Source organism: Dunckerocampus dactyliophorus, chromosome 9 (assembly GCF_027744805.1).
Source record: "Dunckerocampus dactyliophorus isolate RoL2022-P2 chromosome 9, RoL_Ddac_1.1, whole genome shotgun sequence".
NCBI classification, from domain to species: Eukaryota; Metazoa; Chordata; class Actinopteri; order Syngnathiformes; family Syngnathidae; genus Dunckerocampus; species Dunckerocampus dactyliophorus.
Window position 1 is genome coordinate 14170001 of NC_072827.1, and position 26918 is coordinate 14196918.

The window sequence follows — 26918 nt, forward strand, 5'->3', positions numbered from 1 at the left end:
CCAGTTTTGGGGCGCTGTCCTGCTTCAAGCAAATGAACGATTGCTCACACCGGTCCCCCTCTATGGCGGGGCATGCCAACAGGAGGAGGCTTTGCGTGACCATGACAACTACAGTGCAGCTGTCCAGCTCTATATGTTTGGCTGGAGAGCAAGAAGAAACTTCCAAACTGCCACAGACAGTTGGTATCGATCCATCTTTTACAAACAGTCTCATTATATTGACCAAAATTGCAAAAGCATGTGTGTGTGTGGGCTTTTTAAGGGGCAAGCGAGAAAGTGAGTTAGGTAGTGGTGGAGAGAGGTGAAGAAGTGTGGCAGCAGCTTGGCGCATTTTGCACGTGACAATAAAAGTTTCACCCTGAAAATTACAGCCCAAGTGTGCACTTTTATTTCTGCATTGGAGGGAAAGAAATAGGATTAGCCCTGAAGTCAACGCATTACAGACTTCAATCTTTGAGCACCATCCAACACCACTAGAGCTCTGCTTAGCATTTGGCAGAGCTGCCAAGTCATGGGCGGAGAAAGTTGGTGTGAGGAGGGTGATGTTACGTAAATTAGCTGTTGTTGTGAAGTCACAATCCGGCCAAAAATGAAAGAGTCCGTTTTCCATGATCCGATATGCGCCAGTGGACCTGTGGGCCATGTTGGGCCAGCAAAAGCTTTTCATTTGGCCCGCCAAACATCAACAAAATAATGTAAGTCTAACTAGATAAGTGCCTGTCCATGGAGTCATTCAACTGCTCTGCAGGGGGCAACGGCGAGACGTACGCGTCACAATGAAGCAGGAGAAGAAGAACCCGGCTTGTTAACTTAAAAAAAATAAAAAAAACATTTTTTGGACTTGTAAAAGCGACTGGACTAAAAAAGATGCATTTACTGAAAATGCAGTGAGGAAGCGCGATATGTTTAATATGTTTGTGTCTGTTAACACAGACAAAGGCTAAAGAATACTCTATATAATTTACCCCTTAGAAATCCTTTGTTATCATTTTTTTAACGATACCATCTGTCCCTCACAGTTGTCTGACAAAAAATACCTAATTGAGTTGAGATTGTGACTCAGTTAGACACTCGTTTGTTATGGAATACTTTCTAAAACGCTTCCGCATTGAAGACTGTGGCTGTAAGCAATGTGAAACTATAATTATATGATACCTGTGTGGATTGAGAAATGCATTTTAGACAGCAGTGTTGTTTTATTAGGAGACTAATCGTATCTAGCTTTGAGATTGCAGCTGCTGTGTCAGCCACTGACTAACTAAATACACATGTATGATTTTCAGTCTATTTTAATTTGTTTGTGAATACAAAAAAATGAAGTTTTGGTGTTTAAATACAGTTGTTTCATACGTTTCGACACACTGGAATGCGTCCAGGCGTCACATATTAAAAATGTGTTCTTTGAGAACATTGTGATATTTGTTATGCACTTATTTTGGTTTCTGTTGCTGTCGTTTGTCTCCTTAGTGGTGAAAACACTGCCCCCTCCCTCTGGCTTAGTCTTCTTCTCTTGTCAATTTAATGTTGTTAGGAACGGCGCCGGCCGCACGGTGGCTGAGTGGTTAGCATGTTGGCCACACACACAGGAGATCGGTAAGACCGGGGTTCAAATCTCCGCTTGGGCATCTCTGTGTGGAGTTTGCATGTTCTCTCCGTGCGTGCATGGGTTTTTTTTCCGGGTACTGCGGTTTCTTCCCACGTTCCAAAAAAACATTCATGCTAGGTTGATTGGCTATTCCAAATTGTCCATAGGTATGAATGTGAGTGTGAATGATTGTTTGTCTATATGTGCCCTGCGATTGGCTGGCCACCAGTCCAAGGTGTACCCCACCTCTTGCGTGAAGTCAGTTGGGATTGGCTCCAGCATACCCGCGACCCTAGTGAGGGTAAGCGGCATAGAAAATGGATGGATGGATGGAGGAACGGTGCCATGACTCTTACAAAAGCTATTTTAACAGCGATAAGTTAACTTAAATTGATAAAAACAAAAGGGGCGGGTTGCATTTTACTAATGTAAAAATTGAGCCTGGTTAAACTGTGTTTGCAGATGCCTATGGAATGATACGCTGAGCCACCTGCTTTGGCAACTCCAGCAGATAGATGGCAGATGTGTGCCTGCAGTAGGTCAAATTAATGTCATTCTTGCATTTTTTCCCTCTTCGTTAATGCGTGTGTGGCTCTGAGGGGATTTCCATCAAGCAAGCGGTTTTGCAACTTTTACTGTTTTCCAGCCAAATTATATAGGGCCTGCATTTGGCTTTGACTGCCTTTTTTTTTTTTTTTATATCTCCTCCTTCTGGAAACCACTGCGGCAGCTTCAAACACGCACACACACATACATTAACACACTCCGTATTACGCGGTCACTTGGTGTTAATGATTTAAGTGTTAATGGTTCCAACTCTCTAATAATGACTCATCCATTAATTGCTTCAGTCAGTCATAACGTGGAACCTTGGTGAAGATTACCTCATGACTCAGTAGGTGTCGGATGTGTGTGTGTGTGAAAGAGAGAGAGAGAGAAAGAGAGAGAGTTTGACTGTTTGGCACGGTGGTCTATGGGGACTAAAAAGGCACACAAAGAAATGTGGGGGAGACAAATGAACAATTAATGTCCAGACACAAGTGTATCTCTTATATTGACTGTGACAAGGAGAGGATGTATGTCTTAGTGGTGGGTGTGGGTGTGAATGTGTCTCTGCGAGTCTCACAGACATGTGAATGTGTCTGGGTCCACTGAGTCGCCACTGATCCTATCTTGTCTGACTTGGGGATTATAACCCCATGACCTGCAGATAGGGCTAAAATATACACATGAACACACACACACACACACACACTAGCATGCAAGTAAAATGGGAAAAAAAAGAATGTGCTGGATCTGAGTTTTTTGTTATCAAACAACTAAGGGAGCTCAACTATCAATCCTCGATACCACTTCCTGTCTGTCTTACACATAAGGAATCCTATTTCACGGTTGGGTCTGGAACCAATTAACCGTGATAAACGAGGGATTATTGTATACCGGAATACATCACAGCAAGTCACGTGACGTTGCTCTCTGCTCCAATTTGTCGACGGTGACCAGAAGAATGTAAACATAAAATAAATCATACTCACCACTCAGTCGTAAGCACTGGTCTGGAAGACTTCCAGTGGAAGTGGCGAACACACCCTTACCCGGCCTGATTTATATATTTGTTCATATTATGCACACAGAACTATGTACAACACCGTGTCTGTCCTTTCATTTGTGTTAGAACAGGATAAATTAGGCGTCATACTGTTCATGTGATGAGGTGTTCAAGCGCATTGCGCAAATTAAAATGAACTGTTTTCTTCCATTTTTTTAAAATAAAAAAATATTTAAATGAAATATCAAAATTATTTTGGAACAAAAATCTGCAAATTTGCATGGACCTACTTTATTCAGTGAATTTATATTGTTTTTATTATATAATTTTTAATGTATACAAAACTGTTAAGGACAGGGTACCTATGTTTACTTGATTTTCACCTCTCACCTTACCACTAGACATATATCTAGATCGAACCTCCACTATATAATCACCTGACGACCAGACACAACCCAACAACATGCCTATGACAGCTTGGACCTGGTATTACCAATGGCATCACTCTCCATTCCCTTGACGACAGTACACTTAGGATCCTCCGGTCTGATTCCAGGGACCATCGGGCTTTCAAATCCCTCTGTCCCATGATTACCAAGCATGGCTTCTATCACCTATGATGAAACTACGCAGATAACACTCACTACTTCACTTTCCACCTCTCTTTAAGAGATGCAACTTCCAAGCTTTGTGAAAATGTTGAGCTTCTTTTATGACTCCTCTCCACTGATGACATCAGAGTGCTCCCTTCACTAATCACCAAGAACCTTGGAATGACTTTTAACAAGTAACAGTGCTCTTTTGGGTTTTCTCTGTACATTATCTACAAAGGCTTTCCTAATGCCAGCTGCCACCTTGACTAATGCTTTACTTTCCTGGCTGGACTACCTGCTTCTGCCATCAGACTTTTGCAGGTCATTCAGAGTGCTGCTCCTCATCTGGCGTACAACTAATCTACATTTATTCAGAACACTCCCCTTTTATGGTTCCTTCACCGACTCCCAATCTCCGTCTGCATCTAATTTAAAACCCTGATATTCATCTATAGGGCAGTACATCAGATTAAACCTTAATACCGTCAATCAATTGTTATATTCCAAAGCAGCTGACGGAGCTCATTACTTTCCTTATTTAGCCAGTCATGATAAGTAAGTGTTTTAAACATGTTGTTGTTTCAATCACACAAAATACTGTACTCATAATCCATTTGAAACAATTGGAGAAGACAAAGTAGCAGAAGGATGTCTTACTACAGGGGTGTCCAAACTTCTTCCAGCGAGGGCCACATTTTACAAGGGCCACTTTTACATTTAGAAAATGTAAAACCCACGTAGAAATGCATATTTATGTTTACAGAAAAAAAAGCCTGCATCTCAGCTTTGTGTTATTGGTACTAAAGCATATTATTAGTATGAACTTTTTGTCCTTACATTACACTTTTTGCTCGTTTATCCATTTAAAAAAAATACTTGAACAAATATTTCAACTTTATTCTGGTACATTTTTTCTTGTAAGCATGTCTTCAATCTCGTCATATTTATATTTTATTATTGTAATGTAACTTTTAATCAACCTAATTTTCCAAAAGTTGCAACTTTAGTCTTTGTTGTTGTTTTTTTTAAATATGTATTTTCTTTAATTTTTCCTTTTAATATTATGGCTTTACTTTTACATACTCTTTACTCTTTACCACTTATTTTTCCATTTCTGTTGCTGTTTTTCAGTTTCTTGCTTAATCATATTTATAGAATGTGCTGAGAGCTAATAAAAAAACAGCCGTGGGCTGTAAATGACCCCCGGGCTGCAGTTTGGACATCCCTGTCTTATGGCACATGGGGAATAGGCTTTCACTCGTCAGTGTACATAATATAATCTCACACTTCAATAATAACGGGTATGCTTCAATTTTTGGGGGTGTAATTCAAATTGTGCTGCACTTTTTCTTTGGGTCAGTAATTGAATTGACTATTCAACAAAATAATGACAAACAATTTAATTTAAAAAAAAATCCCCAGTGCCTCATTCAATGTTTTTTTTTTCCTCTAGGGCTTCCCCTCAAGTGCAATTTACGTTTGGGCCACTGTGGTAAAAAAATCTCTTAACCCTGCCTGTAACAAAGAGCTACACTCAGCCACAAGGTTTACAGCAGTCTATTTCCATGAAAGGTATAGGGGTTCCAGCCCTTGCATGCGCACCTATTAAACACCCAAGATAGCACAGCCATTTTATTTTGTAATGGCTGAGATCACATGGGTAGACTGGAGGACACAGAGAAAGGGGCTATGGGCTTGTGCGCTTGTATAAGAAGTAGGGTAGGCAGGGAAGGAAGAGAGGCTTTGTCTGCCTCAGAACGGCCATAAAAGGTCTGAGATATATCATTTTGAAGGTCTGTGGTATATACATAACGTTTACATTTACAGGATCACAGCAAGCAGAACCAGTAAAAGGAATTATTACCTATAACCAAGCTGAGGTCAGTGATTGGTGCCTTTAGTTTAGGGAAATATATACACATATCAGTAAAGGCTTCAAAGAAATCTTATTGGTTATACGTTTCACAGTGGATGATAAAGAAAACGGTCAAATTGAAATGTAGCCAACAAAATGGATACAGATATACACTCTTACCTTGGTTTTTGAATACCGCACTTTTCTTATGATTGAGTTTTCGACAAAAAATTTCAGCAAAATTTTGGTAACGGTAATGGTTTAATGGTAATGGTTTAATTCATTTTGATCATGCATACAAGTTACGCCCGAGTACATCACACAGTACAGTTCACAGTTCTACATGTCCAGAAAGGAGTCGGAAGAAGCAAAGTTTATTTAATCCCACCCCTCATCCGTTTCAAATCAGTTGCAATTCATTTGTTCACTTCCTGTTTTCCAAATGTAGTCTTTGCCAATTGTGAAAACAGGGGAAAATGATAATGCAATATATCAATGTAGTGCAATGACAGCCAAGGTATACACTTTCTGCAAAGAAATTACTGTATATAGCAGACTTGATGATCCATCCATCCTTTTTTTAACACCACTTCTCCTCATTAACAAATAGATAATAACTGATAAAAGGGTTAACTGTTGACAGAACCAGTTTGATAATGAATGAGTACAGACAATGTACTCACCAGAAATAAAGAGTTAGTGGTCAGTGTAAGAGTGATTAGACTTAGCATTGTTTGTTAAGTATTGTATGTATCTTCCTTGTACTTTACAAACATCAACTGGATGTATTGTTTCTTAAAATCGCTGATTTTAGTGCATTGTTTGAGTTCCTTATTCTATTTGTTCCACAACTTGATTCCACCCAGGTTTTTAGAAGAATTGTTTTCCATTTTTGGGTAACAGGTTATTGTTTGCTTTATGCATAATTTTAGCTGTTTGAAGTCAGTAAAATTTTAATAATTGTGATTTTCGGAATAAAGGGTTTGTATGTTCTCTGTAAGCGTCATTTTGGATTATCCTAACTGACCTTTTTTGCAGCACGGTTAGTGAGTGAAGTGTACTTTTATAGTTATTACCCCATATCTCCACACAAATACTTACATATGGTCATATCAGTGGATAATAGAGAGTATGGAGATTTCCAGTTCATATCTATTATGAGCCTGAGAAATGTATTTTCATTCACCCTGTCAATGTCCACACCATCAATTTGTATTTGCATGTGTATCCTTTCTGCTACTTGCAAATAGAATTATGTTTGGTTTTACTCAGGTTCAGGGATTGTCTGTTTTTACCAAACCATCTTTTTAGTATGGTTAAATCCTCTGTGATACTGAATCTCCAGAACAGAATGCAGTTATACCTCGATTCTTGCACAGAATTACATGTAACAAACTGTTGTATTTTAATCTTTGGTACATTGAATTGTGTATATTAATAACGATATGGACGGACTACTACCGACGTTGCTTGTTTATTCAGCCATCTTAGATCACACACCCACAAATCTTGCGTTACTTAGTTTACACCCTGTAAGACACATTCATTTGGCAAACTCAAATGAGAATGTTACACAAACTAGTCCGTGTGTCGCGTCACATCAACGATAAGTCCCATTCATAATGTTGTGAAAGAGCTAAATGCGTTAACTAAACAGAGATCACAAACGATGAAAGATGTTGAGAAGTTGACTCAAGGTAAAAGTGATGTTAAATGTTTGTTTACCCATTTTATTCATCACTTATAATTATTTCACATTGTTTCCTGCATGTACAACTATAATTATTAACTATAAAATATACTTTTTGTTAATATTTTTTGGCGTCTGGAACGGCTTAATTGGATTTGCAGGACAGTAAAACCCCCTTTACCGCAGTTAATTGGTTCCGGATCTGACCTTACTTATAAATCAAATATTTTCATAGTTAGAGCATAGAAAACCCGTTTACGACTTTCTAAATATGGGTTTTCACATTATTAGAACCCTCTAGACATGAAATAGGAAGTGGGGGAGAGAAGGATGTTGGCTAAGCTGACATCCATCATGGACAACACCTCTCACCCGCTACATGACACTGTGGGTTCCCTTAGCAGCTCCTTCAGCAGCAGACTGTTACACCCACGGTGTAAGAAGGAGAGGTTCCGCAGGTCCTTCATACCGACCGCTGTCAGGCTCTACAACACCTGCACCACCTGAACCATGTTGTAGTCACTATGTATTCTTTACACTGTATTCTTTACTTGTGTATCTTGCTTGCTGCTGTAACAAGTGAATTTCCCCGCTGTGGGATAAATAAAGTACAAATACAATACAATACAAATAACACCCCTATAGTCACATTTACCCTCGCATTATGTAATATAGTAGACGTAAAATAAGAAAATAAGACATACAGTGCAGGACAAAAGTTTGGACACACCTTCTCATTTAATACATTTTCTTTATTTTCATGACTAGATTCTCACTGAACGCATCAAAACTATGAACACGTGGAATTACGTACTTAACAAATAAGTGTGAAATAATGTAAATATGTCGTATATTTTAGATTACTCAAAGTAGCTCTTTTAATGGCGCTGCAAACCCTTGGCGCTCTCTCAATGAGCTCCATGAGGTAGTCACCTGAAATGGTTTTCATTTCACAGGTGTGCCTTGTCAGGGTTACTTAGTGGAATTTCTTGCCTTATTAATGGGGTTGAGACCATAGGGTTGTGTTGTGCGTGTCCAAACTTTTGGCCTGTACTGTGTAAGACATAATATAGACTCACACATGTTAGCACTGGGAGACTTCCGTGTTGTTATTCTTGTGTTACTTCCTGCTCTGTACTGTACAGTACTTCGTGCTATTGTCTCATCAATATAACATTATTGACAGCTAGTGACCAGTGTATAATACTACATATCATCACAATGTCTTTGAATGCGTCTTCTGTATGCCTTAATTATATTTGTTTTTTAATTCATTTAGCAATTTTTATGCTTGAACATACTTATTTTAAAAAAATACATAAAATGTGCTTAAATATGCATATTTGTTTTTACTAATAATAGGCTGTATTCAGCCACGAAACAGAGAATGTTTTTGAAAAACCATGATAAGAGTGAAGCTGCAAAATTTGAAGCGCAAGGGAAAAAATGCCTCAAGTCTTGTACGTTTCAGTTTTCGTCTGAGCTTTTGGAACAGATTAAAAGCAAAAACCGAGGTACCACTGTATTTGTGTAAAAATTGTAAGGAATGCTGAGATCAGAAACCAAACATGAGCTCACCCTTTTGCTCTACAAAGACCCTGGTTGGTTTTGCTTTCTGTGGGGAGAAAAAGTGTTGATTGTAAGTCATGGGTGACTCATGACTAAAGTACCCAAATGCAGCTCACGGTACTAAATTGTATTATCTTTGTCAAAAGGCTCTCTGTCTCAGATCAAGTCAATAGTGCATGGAAGTTATGAACAATTAAATCTACTTTGGGGACAAATCATACATTTATGCTAAGTGTTACAAAAGTTGACCTTGAGTGCAAAATGTTCACATTTGAAGTTTTAAAGTACCAAAGGAAAAGGGATTTTACCAATCTTAAAAATAAGAACGTTATGGGAATAGTGTGCTGGGATTTTCCCAATTCCATTATGAATAACACAATGGTGACTGTCACTAAATGTATGAGACGAGGAGGAGCATTGGACGCAGTTCTGAGAACTGAAACCTTGGACTGGTAGAGAAACAATTTCAGAAACACAAACATCCCTAAAGGAAATCAGGTCTAAAATCTGGAAGCATACACAAACATGCACGACCGACTACACTCAGCACTGGGAATTATTCAACAGGATATGAGACAAGGTCGTCTTATAATAACACACAAGTGACACTCGCTGCCCGCAGAGACAGGTTAGTCTACCATTGTGCCATAAAGCAGTTTTTAGAGCAGGGGTAGCCCACCAAAGGGTCAAAGAAAATATGTGCTTCAAATCTCTGGGTTTTTATGACATCATCCCTCTATTTAATGAGGCTTGTAAATCTTATTAAGATGCTCAGTTATGCATATTTACAATCCAAAAAGAAAAGTGGATCCAAAGTGAAAGTTGGAAATAATTCCAGACCGGACATACTGAGCTAGTAAGCTTGTTGCTGTATGGAGCACGTCATCAGTCAATATCATTAGCAGCAGAAAAAACAATACCGATACGAACCTATATTTCATTTTTATGCCATTATCCACCTATATTTGTGTCTCAATGCAACTTTTTCACTTCAAACACAATACCAATATTTGCAACTCTGAGTACTGTCCGATACCAATATCGATCCGATGTTTCAGGCAACGTTGGTTGTTGGAGGGAGCCAAAGGTTTGTTTCTTCACCTCTGTGGTCTTGCGAAAATCCCCGTGCCGTTTTTTTGTGATGCTGACGCTTCAAATGCGTAATGAGGCTGGTTGTATTAAATATCCCCGGTTCTGTGTGTCACCATGGGAAACTTGTGCACGGTAAGTTTTGCACACAGCTGCAACATCTTTTTCAAACTTTAATGAAAAATACTCCAACACTTCAGATATCGCTCCTACTCTTTGCTACTTTGTTGTAGCAATGTTGCTGTGATCACACGGTCTCTGTATGCTGGATCCGGGCGAATAAAGGTGCTGGAGTGGAGTCTGGAATGGACTGCTTGTATCGGAGTGCTTATTTTAAATGCAGGTCAATAATCTGATTTTTTTTTTGCTGATATCGACACAATATCCAACATCACCTCCAATCCCTATACTTGACACATTAGGCATCACAGATTTACATCCCTGTCTGATTATCAAATGAATAAATGCACAGTCCTCTCACTTAACTTGAAATGAATGAAAACCAGAGACAAAGGAGAACTCAATACAATTACCACTATATCTCCAAACTCCGGAAAGAAAGGTGAATAGGCACCTCACCCTCCAAGCACCAAAAAGCACTTAGCCCCCAGCTGCTCCAGTGATGGCAATAAGAACCTACTTAGAGTGCAGCTGCACCAAAAAGCTCCAATTGTGCACTTTTGTTGGATGAAAAGACGAGAAGGAAACAGGTGTAGCAAACAAAGCTTGTCCTTCGCGGAGAACATGACCGTGACCATTTTTTTATTCTAATTCCAACTGCACTATTCAGTGTGTAATTTTAAAATAACAACACACACACACACACACATATATTTAAACTGGAAGACCTTGTGGATAAAGCTGTAAAATAAGGCTGCATCACACCTCCCACGGCAACAATTGCTGACTGTACTTTGTGCTAAGTAACACTGTGAACACTCGTGTCAAATGACAGAAGAAATGCCTTCTTCTACATAAGGACAAAGTCTGTTATCTACCCCCACAAAAACCAGTCCACCCACAAGTCGTAATTCCCTGTTGTTCCAAAGACATCTGAGCTGTGAGGATGCTATGTGAGCAATAAATGCTCAAAGCAAAAACGTATGTGTTGCTTTTACACTGTACAATTCTACATCACTGTGCAATTGTAAGTGAACACATGCAGTGTTCCATCACTCTATCATAGTTCACCTTTCGCAGATTCACTGTTTTGCAGAATTTTTTTAGTGCTTCTTTTTTTCATTTTATTACAGCGTACGAACGCTGTTACTGGCCGAGCCTGGCCCTTTAAGAAGATTTGCATTGTGGGAAGTTCAGTGCCTCTCTCTGCACCACCCATTGTTTTCTGTGTCCTGGTTGGCTGTAGACCATTGTCAATCAATCTCCTTCGTGCCACCCTGCGTGTCTCCTGTGTTATCGCTATCTTGCTTGCTAGCTTGTAAATGAATCTTCGTTTCGAAGGACTGCAGCAATATGTTTGAACAAGGATACAAAAATACTACAGTACAGAGGCAAGGCGCCAGGACGAAAAGGCACGGTCACAGGAGAAAAAATATGCGTGAGTGACTTAATAATTACCTGTAGTTTGATCATTAAAATTCAGGTTTTAAGGTTTGAACTTCTTTGAGAGAGTTTAAACAAGAGAGAAATGTGATAAAATGTTAATGCCTGCCTGAGAAAAGTGTATGAAGTGTATGGTGAGGGGTTTTACAGCCTTAAAGCATATATAATCATTGTGGAAAAAAAAAATGAAGTTGGCTACTTTGCGGATTTCACGTATTGGTTTTGGGAACCTATCCCCCCCGCGATAAACGAGGGAACACTGTATACTTAAGCTCACCTGCAAAACAAATTGTTCCATAATTTAATTTCAATGCAAAATAACAAATTATTAACAAGTATTACAAAAATGTCAGGATCAAACCTTTGCCCTCTGCCTTCAAAGGCAGCAACTGTACCATTACACCACCAGGGACTGACAGGTGCACACGTGACAACCAGCAAGGTGCCCGACTACTTGTCTCATTTTGTTTCTCTCCTACCTCGGACTTGGTACTCTATGCCTCACGGGAGCGATGTGCATCCTTTGTGCATTTGCCGAGAATGCGCCCCCTTGGATGGTGGGGGCCTACGCACAGTAAGTGTAGGGAGGGGCCTGCCCTGGATGTCTTCCCATAAAAAAGTAAGCGAAATGCACGGTCGCTCATATGTACAGAAAATTGTATAGTTTCAATTACAAGGTCTTAGTACACTTTGCAACTGACTGTGATGGAGGCTAAACTGCAGCTGAGGGCAGAGAATGAAACATACATCAGAATTAACACTTCCGGATTGGCTTTTGTAGACACCCATGTATTATCTCATTGAAAGAGGGTCTGTTACAAAGCAAAAGGGGTCTATTTACTTGACATGCATCTGTGCGGACGGCATGAAATATTTTTGTCATTTGTCAGCTTCTTACCCTGTCCTTGTCATGCCTTCTGCGTCGTGGGTCCAGTTCCTCATATGGGGGCACTATTCCCTCTCTCTTGGCCTGATGGTATTCTTTTCTTAGCTGCTGGATCCTGTCCATATTGCTGCACGCACACAAGAAACAAACAGGAAACAGTTTAAGAAGGTCCTACTTACTGTATTTATTATTACTACTCACATATATTTATCATGTATCTTTTAAACACATGAAACATGTCATATTTTCATTTATATTCTTGCTTTCATATGTAAGCATTACAGTGAAAATAAATATGAATTATGAACAGTTAGATAATTGGTTCCATACTAATGGTATCAAAATGACAGATCCATAACCTTACTGGTAATTGATATATTCCTTATTAATAACATATGTCTTATCATGCCCTATAAATATTTACAGGATTGACAATAAATAGGAATAATTACAGGTTTACATCCCCCCTTTTTTGGGATATTCAAAAAGTGTTGAAGTGTTTAGGGTGGTATTAGCTGGGCTCCACTGCAAGTCATAAATATTAAATATACTGAATAATATTGGACCATCAGATCTGCCAAATCCCGCAGTAAAATAAATCATTAACAGGTTTATACTCATTAAACCTGTTAATTTACACTGTAATGTCTGGTACATCAAATTTATATCTAAACAGTATGTAAAAAAAAAAAAAGAGTAAAATTAAATGAATATTTCTTCTTCACTTTAAGACATTTATCATTATCATGACTGAATTAGCTGACATTTTCACTCTGGGTCTACATCTAAGTAATTTAAGACATTCCTTTAGCGTTGTAATTAATATTATTGTCGTACTATTAAAATATAATGTGTCAGTGTGTGGCAGTGTGTGTGGCTGCTTATTTCTTAGTTGATTAATCTCAAGCTTATTGTTTTGATTAATCGAGCAATCGGTTAGATGGACCAAATCAATACGAACCAAACACAAACAGTTAGTGGTTTGGTCCGCAACATATCACAAAAGAGGCAAAAATGTTGATCGCTGTTTTCAAAGGTGATGCGTGTGAATATCTTCCATCCATCCATTTTCTATACCGCTTCTTCCTCATTAGGGTCGCGGGGGCATGCTGGAGTTTTGCCTAAAACACGAAGATGATAGGTCTGCTTTCATGGATCATTAAGGAAATTTGAAAATTTGAGAGGCTGAAATCAGAGGATATTTATATTTTTAAATAAGAAAAAAAAAAATCAATACCAAAAGTGTTGTTGATTAATTGGATACTCAATCATTGAGTCATCGATTCATTCTTATGTTATACATGTTCCTACATCATTATCATCACTTGCTAGTCTAAAGTCTAAATAGTAAAATTGGGTCTCCTGTGTATGTTAAAAAGAAAAAGATGAGACAAAAAGGGGTGTCTCCATCCTCTCAATCCTACAATGCTTTGTTTTTCTGTCACTTTCACACAATTGGTGACGTTTGGGAAAATACTCTGGTCTGATGAGACAAATTTGAACTTTTTGGAAGGGGTGTGTCCCATTACATCTGGCATAATCACTTTTTCCACACAGAGTCATGTACTGTAGGGATGCATTTTTTTCTCGCTTAATAATAAAAAGTTCCATTTAAAAACTGCATTTTGTGTTTAGTTGTGTTTTAATTAACTAATATTTACTTGTATTTGTTTGATGATCTGACACATTTAAGTGTGACAAACATGCAAACACTTTTTCACACCACTGTAGTCTTCCTCCACACAGTTTTATGTATTTGCAGTATACTGTTGTATGGTTATAGCTTCAAATCACTGTAGTCTGTGCTTCATACCCCTTGAAGTGACGGCACCCTTGCTGCTACCCCTTTCAGGAGAATCACCCATATACAATTTGTTTTAAGCATTTTTACAAAATTTTAAAATACGTACAAATATCAAAGTGGCCCTCCCACATCTTTCGATATTCAGTATGCGGCCCTCGATGGAAAAAGTTTGGACAGACACCCCTGGGGTAGACGCTACAACACGATCTTTAATCCTTAACGATGGTTGTGACAGTCGAGTGTTGAGAGTAGTGTGGCTGCACGTGAGTGCAAAATGACAAACACGGAGCACCTGTAATTTTGGAAGTCACATTTTTACAAGGTATGGCTACAGGGGAAGGGAGGCAAACATCTGCACGGATACACAAACACTACATAATACACTTTGGGTTAAAAGTGCATCCACTGTTACTATTACAGCCATGTCTGTGAGACATGAAAGCCTTCTCCCAGGTGTCTAGTAGAAGATCATTTAGGTCTATGTCGGAAAATGATGAGTTAGACCAGAACAAACAGATCAATGTATAATCTGTCTCTACCTATTGTGGCTGATGGCTCAAAATAGTTTCTGGTAGACAGTGAACACACACAACATGAATATGCACTCGAACAATGTGTTACTGCTCATCACATTTCCTATACTGTCATTTGTCTTTAAGTCTGTCAGCTGGATATCTCTAGCAGGTAATAAGGTGTTCTGTCATTATCATCTCAACTTAGATACAATCCAGCCCTCCTTCCCTCCCACTCCTCCTTAATGTCTTCATCATCTGCTCATCTCAATCTGCTCTGCCCCAGCTCCTCCTCTTCCTCCTTCCTTCATTTCATCGTTCATCGTCTTTGTCTTCCTAATCTCCCAAGCTTGTGCTTTGCATAAATTTACTGGCATCTTTGCTAATAAAGTTTGACAACAACAGACCACCAAAGATACGTAGCAGGTGGGTCAGAAAGGACAGACAAGAAAGGGATACGACCGTGTGAAAAGACAAACACACTCGTACAGTGTGATTGTGCACGAGGGAGGCTGCGTATACTCAAGCCGGTTGTGTCAAGACTCCCTTTGCTCTTCAGGCTAACGGGAAGTGTCATGTGTTTTTTTAAATGCAGCTGACGGGATATGACACTGTTCCTTTTGTGGCATCGTCTAAGCACGGACACTAATTACTGTTCTGTCGACTGCCATGACATCAATCAGACTAGCTGTCTTAATGCCTGCTACACTGTTTGGCAGAAATGGCCGGCATCCTTTCTTTATGGCGGTCTGGATGTCTAGTCAACAGATTAAAATTTATTATCTGGCATGAAAGTATTTAGACAGGTCCTCTGCTTGTGCATGAGAATGTGAAAGACAAAGAGCTGCAGGTGGTAGACCAGACTGTCTGGTTCTACTGTCCTCAGCCACGTGGCTGTCAAAAGGCTTATCCGTCTCATACTGCCACCAATTGGAATTTCAGAACTACAGTAATCCCTCCTTTATCGCGGTTAATTGGTTGCAGACCCGACTGTGAATATCCGCAAAGTAAGATTGCTTATTTATAAATGGAATATTTATTATATTCGTAGTGTGGAAAATCTGTTTATGACCTTCTAAATAAGTTTTTTTTAAACAAGATTAGAGCCCTCTAAACATGAAATAATACTCCTATAGTCACTCGTATTACCCAATACAATAGACATAAGAAAAAAATTAGGACATAAATAAGACTCGTGTTTGCGTGTGTGTTGCTTTAAATGTGTTCCAGTGCTAGGGTAGCTGAGTGGGGCCGGACCGGAAGTGACGCCACACATGGCATCATTAGTTACCATTCCAGTAATCCATTAACTACCATTCCAGTAAGCTGTCCATAAGGCACAAACAAAATTTGATTTAAAAGTGCAGTAATCCCTCGTTTATCGCGGTTAACTGTTTCCAAAGCCGACCGCGATAAGTGAATCTCCGAGAAGTAGCATTCCTTCTTTAGAATTGGAATGTTTTCATAATTATGGCATAGAAAACCTGTTTAAGATCGTATAAATACATTTTTAAAAATAATTACAGACATCTAGACATGAAATAACACCCGTATAGTCACCTTTACATTCGTATTACCCGATATAGTAGATAGTCAGAGAAAATAAGCCATTTAAGACCTAAGTTTACGCTGTAGGCGAGTAGAATCCATGGTGGACAGGAAGTGATGTTCGTGGTTTAGAGTTGAGTTTTAGCTTGTTGCGGGCTGTGACTGCAACAGTAACCCGTATTAATGTTTTAATTATTATGTTATTATTATTGAGCCTGTTGTGAGACAATTTAAACCTGCAATAAAACCCGGTTGTTCAAGTCTGGTGGTCTCATCAAACTACTGTCACCCAGTGACCAATGTACAATACTACACTCACAAGTTGTGGTCTTAATGGCTTATACTGTATTTGTATTTTAGTTAATTTAGATATTTTTATGCTTGAAAATGCTTAATTTGGGCAAAAAATATGTAAAATGTGCTTAAATATGCACCGCGATGTAGCGAGGGACAACTGTTCTTATATTATATGGATAATTAAGTGGAAGTATTTACACAATGCACCATTTATTTCAGTAATGGCATTGTTAATACATTTGATGGACTATAGCCTAAATCATCATCATCACTTACTTGTCATTAATTCAACTAATAACCCAGAGTGCAACTAATGGCTGAACAGTGTGCCGAGGACACCTTTGTAATGCGATGTTTCTTCTTTGGTTATTATACCATTTCAAGCAAGACACCAGATTTTCCCACAGAATCTGCATCATTGAATGCACCAATTGACGACCAATCAGGTTTAAGAGCAAACATCGAGGGTGTGGCTTACATTTCTGTGAGTGCCAGACTTCTGGAGAGTGGCTGCGATTAACACCGGGATGTATAAACATGCTGCAGAGAATTCCATTTGCATTCACAAATTAGGAGGTCATGGCTTTTTTTTGGTAAACACTCAACAGTGCTTTTGCCTAGTAATGGCTCGAAAATTCCAAGCATATTACTTCCAACATGACTCGACTTGTTACGTCTTGACTTGAGACTTGACTTGGATCTGCATGTCTTTTCTTGAGACTTGGGATTAAAAACTTGAAAAACGACTGTCTCCAACCTCTGTTGAGCGGCCTTTTCGATAGGCTGAATTTACAGGTTTCATCGTAAACATGAATGAAGTCCAAAGTCAGTGAGCAAAATATGTATTAATCCAAACATTATGCAAAACATCATATTCTTGTCTGTGAAACAAAAAATCTACAAAAAAATGTTTGTCCATAAGGGTAGCCCCAAAGTGCCTGGCTCTTAAGAAGTGAAGCATGTCCTTCTACAAGTCTGAGTATACTGTACACTACCTGCGTGTGTGCATAGTTTTGCGTTTACAACATAACGATCTTTGATTGTAGGTGGACGTCCTGTGCATGAAATGCTATTTTCATTGCAAACTGCTTGTGCAGATACAGATGGGAATCATAAATGGGAGGAAGAGAGTGCAACAGGGTGAAGAGAGGCCTGGATAGCATCTATTGAAGGAAGGAGAGCAATGGGAGGAAAAGATGGCAGATGAGTGCCTCTTGAGCGCTTTCCTTATTAGCCAGGCTAAATCCTTCGCTTTGAGCCCAGGAAAACACACATGCAGGCCCTTTTTACAGCGAGTCCCCATCGCTTGCCCCCCTACCTCTTCTCATTCCACTCCTTTATTCCTCTTCACATTCTCTGCTCCCAGCATCTCAATTTAGTTTATCCTTTACTTTTTCCTCTACTCCCACATCTCTACTGTGCCCTTTCAGCCCTGAACACTCACTGACCCCAATATCCTCACTCCCCACTCTCGCTGCTAAATAATCCCAAAACATTCACATATAGCTCCTCATCCCTACGCTGTCCCTCGCTATCGTTATTTGACTCCACTCCTGTCTCTTTAAACCCAACAAATGTTGTATTCCACCCTCTCCCAAGAATATTTGCTTTCATTTCAACGATCTAAGCGTGCCTTGTCACTTCCATTTCCTCAAAATCTCTTACTCACTACTCAAATCTTTCCCTTCTTATTCTCTCACCCTTATCAACTCTTTATATTCAGTGGCTTTTCATACTTTTAGAGCTAAATTCTCCTTTTCTTCAGCGATTCATCTTGCTAATTTGTTCCTTGAGCTCCAAACACACATTCTCATCTTTCTTCTTCACTACTATTTTCCGTTTTACCCTTTCCGTTTTCTTTTCTTTAGCTTCTCCACCTCTTTATTCCTAATCCTACTTGACCTTCCATTTGACTTCCTTTTAGTTTCAAGATACTCCAAATCCCTCTTACTCACCATGGTCCTTGAACCTCCTTAGTGCTCTCATTTTTCAAATAAAAATGCATCTGGGTTTTCTCATGCATTCCAATGTGCAATAAATCCAATGTATTTGAGTGGGCTACAATCATTGGACGGTCCACATTTCTTGTTATGTTACATTATGTACTAACATTTCTATTGCATGTTATTACTCAGCATGGCCGTGATGGTAGTGTGGTCATCTCCCAACCCAAAGGTTGTTGGTTCCATCCGTCGTCCTCCCGTGACCATGTTGAACTAACTTTGGGTAAGATACACTCCTGATAAAAATTTTAAGACCAGTTGAAAAATTACAATGATTTACATTTTGAACCGTTAGATCTTGAGGAGGTTCTAAGCAGACTTTCAAAATTCTAAAAGAAAAATGGGAGTGAGACATTTTTTTTTTTTGAGAAAGCAATTTATTGCAAACAACCAGTAATGTGAAATAGGCTGTTCATCATTTGATAAAAAGTACCACACAGAAGACCACAGCCAAAAGCCAAAAGCTCGTCAATAATGTGGATTCAATGTCATTTCTGTCTGGTATTCACACTGTCATGATCTCTTGATGGCAAAGGCAAAAAAGCTTTCTCTCTTTAGACCTGGTCGGATTGTTGAGCTGCATATGCAAGGCCTCTCGCAGTGCGCCATTACTGCTGCGCTTGGATGCAGTAAGTAATTTGAAATTTCATGATGGTTATGGAACACAAAATCAAGTGGTAGACTCAAAAATATGTCACCAAATCCGATTGGCTGTCTGTCAAAAGACGAGACAATCCTCTGCCAAATGAAGGTTGTTACTGGTGCAAAGTGCAGTCCAATAACAATCAGTCGGCATCTGCTAGAGCAGAGTTTTATGAACAAAAAACAACTTCAAAGGCCTCAAAAATTGCCCAAAAGGAATTTGCATGAGAGCACCAAACATGGGACACTGAAAGGTGGAAAAAAGTTGTATTCTCTGATTAGAAAAAATGGAACCTTGATGGTCCTGATAGCTTCCAACGTTACTGCTTGGCTTCAAACGTCACTGGCATGACAAGGAGATCCCACCTGAGATGTTTTCCACACGGCACAGTGGAGGGGGCGCCATCATCATCCGGTGTGCTCTTTCTTTAATAGAGCAATGGGGCTTCAGGATGTGCAGGGGCATCAAACAGCAGCCAGCTATGTGGAGATGTTGCAGGGTCATCCCTCATGATTGAAGGCCCTCGTCTGTGTGGTAATGACTGGGTTTTTCAACAGGACTACACTGCAGTTCACAATACCGGCCTGACAAAGAACTTCTTCCAGAGGAATAACGTCACTGTTTTGGACCATGCTGCGTGTGCCCTTGATCTGTTTCCAATTGAGAACTTTTGGAGATGGTAAGGGAAGTTTACAAAAATGGACATCAGTTCCAGACAGTGGATGCCCTATTTCACCACCTGAAGCAACATTCCTACCAGCCTCCTGGAAACACTGGCATCAAGCGTGCTCAAGCTGACTTTTGATCAAGCTGATGAACAGCCTGTTTCAGTTTAATGGTTGTTTGCAATACATTGCTTACTCAAAAAATGTTTTGTCGCACTCCCATTTCTTCTTTTTGAAGCTTTACTTAGAACTTCCTTATGATCCAATAGTGCAAAATGTAAATTCTTGCAATTTTTAACTAGTCTTAACATTTTGATCAGGAGTGTACTGAACCCCTGGTTGAGTCGAATTTTTGTTTCACGTTTGGTTCACTTCTTTTCTGAAATGTAACATGATAGATAAGATACACTTCCTGGCCACCGTAGTAAAGTGAGTGAAATGGAAGGAATTCTTCCATTCTGAATTGCTGGTCAACCTCAGATTTGCTCTAATTTTAAAATTGTTGTTGAAATCATAAGAACTGTATTAACTGTGTGGCAATGTTTTCAGTGGCATTCTGGAGCAAGGGCATGCATGATGTAGGCCCAAACTTCATTGTTCTGAAGCACATTGTTCCTGAAAAGTCATTCATCTTTAGACGCTCCTCTGTATTAAAATATACATTTAAAATCAACAATAGCAGACAAGTGATGTGTAAGCTTTTGAAAGGAGACAAATTTCAGCTAGGGCTGGGTGATATATCAATATTATTAAAATATCGCTATTTTTTTTAAGCACGATATCAAAAACAAACACATCGTTCATGTCGATATTGACTGGATTTGCTCTGTTCTCTTGTATCTTGATGCAGATGTCTCACTCACACTCTGCTGTGTGTGCAGCACTCCTGAGCGGGGATCCTGGCCCGCCTCCCTCCATGCATAAAGGTGAAAAGAGGGGGGGACGGAGCAGAATCCCCCATAAAAATGAAGGAAGTGACAAGTTCCAGTGTTGCCAACTTGGCGACTCTGTCGCTAAATCTGGCGACATACTTTCTCAAAAGCGACTAGCAACAAATGCAGCTAGTTTTTTCTGGCGTTGTGAGAGAGTTTTCTGGTATTTGGGGACTTAAAAGTGAAAGTAAAGCTCCCGCTGCACACTGCATAGTGGAGATCCACAATGCCGCCGGGGTGGATCTCATCCTGTTTTACAAAGTGGGATCTACAATGGAAATGTTTCTTGATCTTCATTAAATGACTAGCCTGATTCGGACTCGATCACTTACCTGTCAGTGTGTCAGAACGCATGATGGAAGAATGATGTGTTAAACAACTAACTAGTCCTAACTACAAGATAGGACCATTTGTGCATATAACTCCACAAACAATGATCAGAGCACTTGGAAAAAAATACAGGACAACTTTCTACAGATCCAAAAAATGTAGGATTATTATTGTGAATCACAATATGGGGGGAACTATGGTGTTTGGTGGAGGTTTGCGCTCTCCGAGTGCTTCTCTAGTTTAATATTCCGTTCTTTTGGTATTAAGATTTGAGCATAGCTGAAGGTTAAAAAGATTGATGATTATACTTTACTTTTTCTATATTCAGTTCAAAAAGAGAATATACTTTTATTTTAGTGGCTATTTTTCTATCAGATTTTTTTAACTTTAATGAAAAAACCTCGCCTGCATATTTAGCAGCATCTATACAAGCATCTGTACCGACCTGCTTTAAGTCCACCACCATAGTGCCCGTACCCAAGAAGAGCAACGTGACCTGCTTGAATGACTATCGCCCTATAGCACTCACTCCTATTGTTATGAAGCGCTTTGAAAGAATAGTCATGACCCACACCAAAAAGAGCATCCCGGCAACTGTGGACCCTCTACAGTTTGCATATCGCCAGAACCGGTCCACGAATGATGCAGTCAACACTGCCATCCACACAGCCCTTTCTCACCTACAGGGCCAGAACACATATGTCAGAATGCTATTTCTAGATTATAGCTCTGCTCTGATTACAGTCTGCCCCCACAAACTCACAAATAAGCTCCTCACACTTGGCCTGTCTCCCTCCCTCTGTAACTGGGTGTTTAACTTTCTCACAGGCAGGCCCCAATCAGTCAGAGTCCACAATCGCACATCCAGCTCAAGAACTGTGAGCACTGGGACCCCACAGGGGTGTGTGCTGAGTCCACTCCTCTACACGCTCTTCACCTACGATTGCGTGGCCTCCCAGAACAACACCAGCATCATTAAATTTGCGGATGACACTACAGTCATCGGACTGATCACTGGTGGTGTTGAAACATCATACAGAAGAGAGGTGGAGGACCTCATAGCTTGGTGTCGTGCTAACAATCTCCTTCTCAATACAGATAAGACTAAAGAGATGATCATCGACCCAAGAACAAGGGAAAAGGAGCCGCATAGACCCCTGTTTATTGGTGAGACTGAGGTGGAGAGGGTGAAAACCTTCAAGTTCCTTGGCACACACATCAGCGAGGACCTCACCTGGTCTCACAACACCCAACAAATTCTGAAGAAGTCCCAAAGGAGACTGTACTTCCTGAGAAGACTGAGGAAATTTGGCATGTCCACCAAAATCCTGAGTTGCTTCTACAGATGCACTATCGAAAGTGTCCTTACCGCCTCCATCACTGTTTGGTACGGTAACTGTACAACACGTGATAGGAAGGCACTCCAGCGGGTGATCAAGACCTCACAGAACATTGTTGGGGCAGCCCTCCCCTCACTGCAAGACATTTATACATCTAGAGTCCTACGCAGAACACACAACCTCATCAAGGACAGCACACATCCACAACACTCATTATTCACACTCCTACCGTCAGGCAGACGCTACAGGAGTTTGAAGTCCAGGACCACAAGGCTGGCAAACAGCTTTTACCCACAGGCCATCAGGCTTCTCAACGAAGCACTCACACACGCCGCACGCAACACATGCACACACTCATAGCACTTTATTTATTTATTTGTATTAATGTCTCTTCTGTTGTTGTTGCTTAATTTATTGGTATATATGTTTATGTTTCTTGTGTTCTTATTCTTTCTTGTGTTTTCTTTCTTTTCTTGGGAGAATGAACAGAATAAGATTTTCATTGCATAGTATAACTGCTGTTTTCCATGCACATGACAATAAAACTCTCTTGAATCTTGAATCTCTTAAATCTTAATTTTGTCTAAACTCACTTTGTGGAAAAACTATCGGGATATACAGTATATATCGTATATCGATATTCAACATAAATATATTGGGATGTGAGTTTTGGTCCAAATTGCCCAACCCTCATTTCAGCCTCTTGTCTTCAGTCATTAAAATTGTTTGGGGAATGCACAGTTAACATATGTCAAGCTACAAGGTCGCTTGGTGAGCACCCAAATCAATTGATGCTCATGCTAAAAACATTGCCAATGTGCACCCTTTATTTTATATTTATTGCCTTTCTTAACATTATTTTCTATCGATTCATCTGTTGCTCATGTGCAATAACAACGCTGCCTCTCACACTCACCCCACTCTGCTCTCTCCAGAGTAATTGTATTCTAATTGGTCAAGTGCCAGAGGTGGTTGTTGTTGTTATGGTAACCTGAGAGCACTTGGGATGGTTTGGTGATAATGATGGTAGTGGTTGGGTGAAGGGCAGGAGGGAGGACTGCACTCAAGACTGAAGGGAGTACTAAACCAAGGCTTGGGTTGTCACTTCAGAAAATTGACTGTTTGACATAGCTCCACCAGTGTGTGTGTGTGTGAGTGTGAGTGTGTGTGTGTGTGTGTGTGTGCACTAGAATTAAAGTGTGTGTATGCGCTTGTGTACTGTAGAACCCTAGCAAAAAAATATCACATTTCTGTTCAAAATCTTCACAAAAGCAACATGATTTGCTTGTGTTGTATTCTCTTTCACACTTTCCTTTTGTCAATAAGCCTCTTCGACCCTTAAATCAATCAGTGTTTAGTGTAACTCCGAGCGTCGTTGTGAGTGATTTTGTGTATTTTGGATTTCCCAAATCAGCCTACATTTGATGCGGTACCCATATTGCAACAATCAATGGTTGACTTACATATGAGTAAACCATGCAGGAAATTACTGCAGCATGTCTTACATATGTAACTGCCCTGAAAAAAGCAAAAAACTGTTTCGAAAGATTCTTAAAAAAAATACATTTTGTTACAGAAAAAATATCCATATCGGCCCATATCGTTGGTTTAGCACAGGGGTGCCCATTGATCACGAAGGTATTTTGGGTCGATCGCAAAACGTCACTTTGTAGATGTCATAATACGTCAGTCAGCTGACATTACGCTCTCCTCCTGATTCGCTCTTGCTCCCCCGTGGCAATGGTGAACAGACGTCTCAAACTACACACTGTGATGCAACTGTCATCTTTATTATTCCGATTACAGATAAACTAATTCAGCGGTAAGATGCCTATCTATAAAAAGTGATCCGTTCACTTGACTTGCAGTGGCTAGTCATGTAAAAAAAAAGTCAAAGGTTTGATGGCTTTGCTTCATGTCATGAACTCCACTATAGAAATGCGTGTTTTCTACACTTCCGTTTCTTAAACTATTATTTCATGATTATTTGGAAAATTTGCCCATTTGTGAAAATGTTTAATACTGTATGTTGACTTGGCTTTAGCTGCATTGTCTTTTGCATAATCATTTTCATGTCTTACGTATCTGTAATGTTTGATAGCAAATGCTAACTGGATGTAATGCATGAACTGTAGCTATTTTGACGGACATATTACCGGTACTGAGGTTATTTACACAACTATTGAGGAATTATGTGTAATTATGGTTATTTCCATCATTAATTGAATTGTTTATTATTTATGAATAGCAACTACTTTGATGAACTGTAAACTTTGAAACTGTGAATGTGAAATACGAATCATTTGTATTTAATGTAGTAGTTTCAAAGTTTACCAGGTACATTATATATATATATATGTTATATGTTTTATAGTAAGAGATTTGTAACTTGCACGCTGAAAAAGTGTGTGCACCTCAATATATAGTTACAACAAACATAAATACTCATATTTATAAATAAAGTAAATATATATATTTTATATACAGTCAAGCTTGTCTATAGCGGCCACTAGAGGGAGTCTGTAAAAGTGGCCGCTATAGACAGGTGGCCTCTATAGACAGGTTGGCGTCCAGTTTGAATGTTGACCAGTAAAGGGAAAAAAAGAAAAAAAAGGAAAAAAAATAATAATGTTGACCAGTAGAGGGCACTGCGGACTGCGGATACAAGTTGTACAGCACTACTAGGCTTGTTATTATCATGGTTCATGGGTCATGGTTTGAATTCATCCTGAACATGCATATGAGTCAAACAGTAGCACATCACATAGTACAATTCACAATTTTGCATGTCCAAAAAGGAGTAAGAAGAAGCAAAGCTTATTTAATCCTACCCCTCATCGGTTTCACATCAGTTGCAATACATTTATTTACCTCTTGTTCTTCCAAGTGTACTTTGCAGGTCTACATGACAATGTAGTGCAATGATAGCCAAGGTTTTTACTTACTAAAAGGAAGCTAGAGGCTTAATAATAACTGATAGAATATATCCACGACCCACAGAACAAAGCTGTGCTAGTAATGTCTTACGTTTGTTTTTCATATTTTACTTTTTATACGGCAGAGTTGTCATTAGAGCTTTAGTTCATCAGGAAGTGATGGGAAGTGACAGTGGGCTTCCCGAGCAGGAGAGCTAGGCTCAGTGCTAGCTGTGAGTTTCGAGAGAGTTGGGAAATTGTGTTTATGTTGGCGTGGATGTAAAGTCCTGCAGTGTTCTCCGCTGTTAATAAAGCCATGAAAGTGCATCGACGACGTGAGTCTCTCCTTCCCCACAACAAGCGGCATTACAGTATTGACCAGTGCACACCAGGAAATAAACGGTGTCATTTCCTACAGGCATTGCCGGGACAGCTATGTAGTGGGGCTTGTTTAACCTTTGCCTTGTGGGCAAGCAGGAAGGAGAGACGATGCTCAGAGATGTGTGTGTGTTCTGAGCTGCTGTCTGGTGGCCGCGTTCAATAAATAAAGTTGGCAGAAGCAACAGGAGAAGTTTCCTTCTTTGCTTTGGAGCTGAATAACACTGACAAGTTAACAGAATAGTAGCAAACGGAAAAGAAGACGGCTTTTTTGTGTCGAATACAGAAGATGAGGACTTTGATGGATTTGTGGATGAGGATTGATGAAAAATAACATGAGTACATTCTAAAATACTTCAATTAAGTACAACCAAACTCAGTTTTGCTCTTGCTGCCGCATGCATGCTAGTGTATGTTTTTTTTTTTATTGTAGCGTCGCTGGGAGCACGTCCTGTTCCCAGCCTAATTTGTGGTAATGTTTTGGTGCAAATGCTCTTAAAGTTACATGTTTGACCAGGAAATAGCAAGCTCAAAAGAAGACGGCTTTTTTATGTGGAACAACTGACAGTTTGTGTGGATCTTGTGAATGATTGTGACTGAGCTAGGACTCAGTAATTAAAATCTACACACGACGGCTTCATTGATTGAAAAACAAAACTTTTTCGTGCATGAAGCTTCTACTTGAGTTGGTAATTTGGCCGCTATATGCAGTCAGATATTGACCAAGGGAAACAAAATGGGTGGCCGCTGGCCGCGTTGGACAGGTGACTGCTATACACAGGGTCTATAACCTAAATTTGCAGCGGGGGATTTTTCAGTGGCTGCTATAGGCAGGTGGCCGTTCTATAAAGGTTGCCGCTAAGACAGGTTTGACTGTATTTATAGTAGGAAGTAGATCTTTGGGACTTAGTCATTTCAAAACTAGCTCACAGCCTTAAAAGGTGTGAGCACACCTGGTTTAGCATGCATGCTTTTGTTATGTTTTCTGATAGCAGCACATCTTCACCGTGAGGAGAATAATTTGCTCCCAAGTACCTTTGCAGTTATTGTGTCTTGTAGACTGCAGTGTATTCCAAAAAGCTATTTAAAAAAATGGCAATTTTATGTAGAGATGTGTGCTGACATTCTGTAATGTTATTTCAACATAAATGGCAGGAACTGAACCCCAAAAC

At 39.6% G+C, this 26918-nt stretch overlaps 1 protein-coding gene across 5 annotated transcripts in view; it reads right to left on the reverse strand.

Annotated features, from left to right (window-relative positions):
• pard3bb (par-3 family cell polarity regulator beta b) overlaps positions 1-26918 on the reverse strand; it is a 201935-nt gene that overhangs the window by 52983 nt on the left and 122034 nt on the right. For all 5 annotated transcript variants that reach the window (XR_008572425.1, XM_054786859.1, XM_054786860.1 and 2 more), the window contains one exon: positions 12392-12506. Coding sequence is in view for 4 of the 5 variants with exons in the window: in XM_054786859.1 (XP_054642834.1) it covers positions 12392-12506 (115 nt within the window). In the remaining variant the exon portion in view is untranslated. The remainder of the gene's footprint in view (positions 1-12391; positions 12507-26918) is intronic.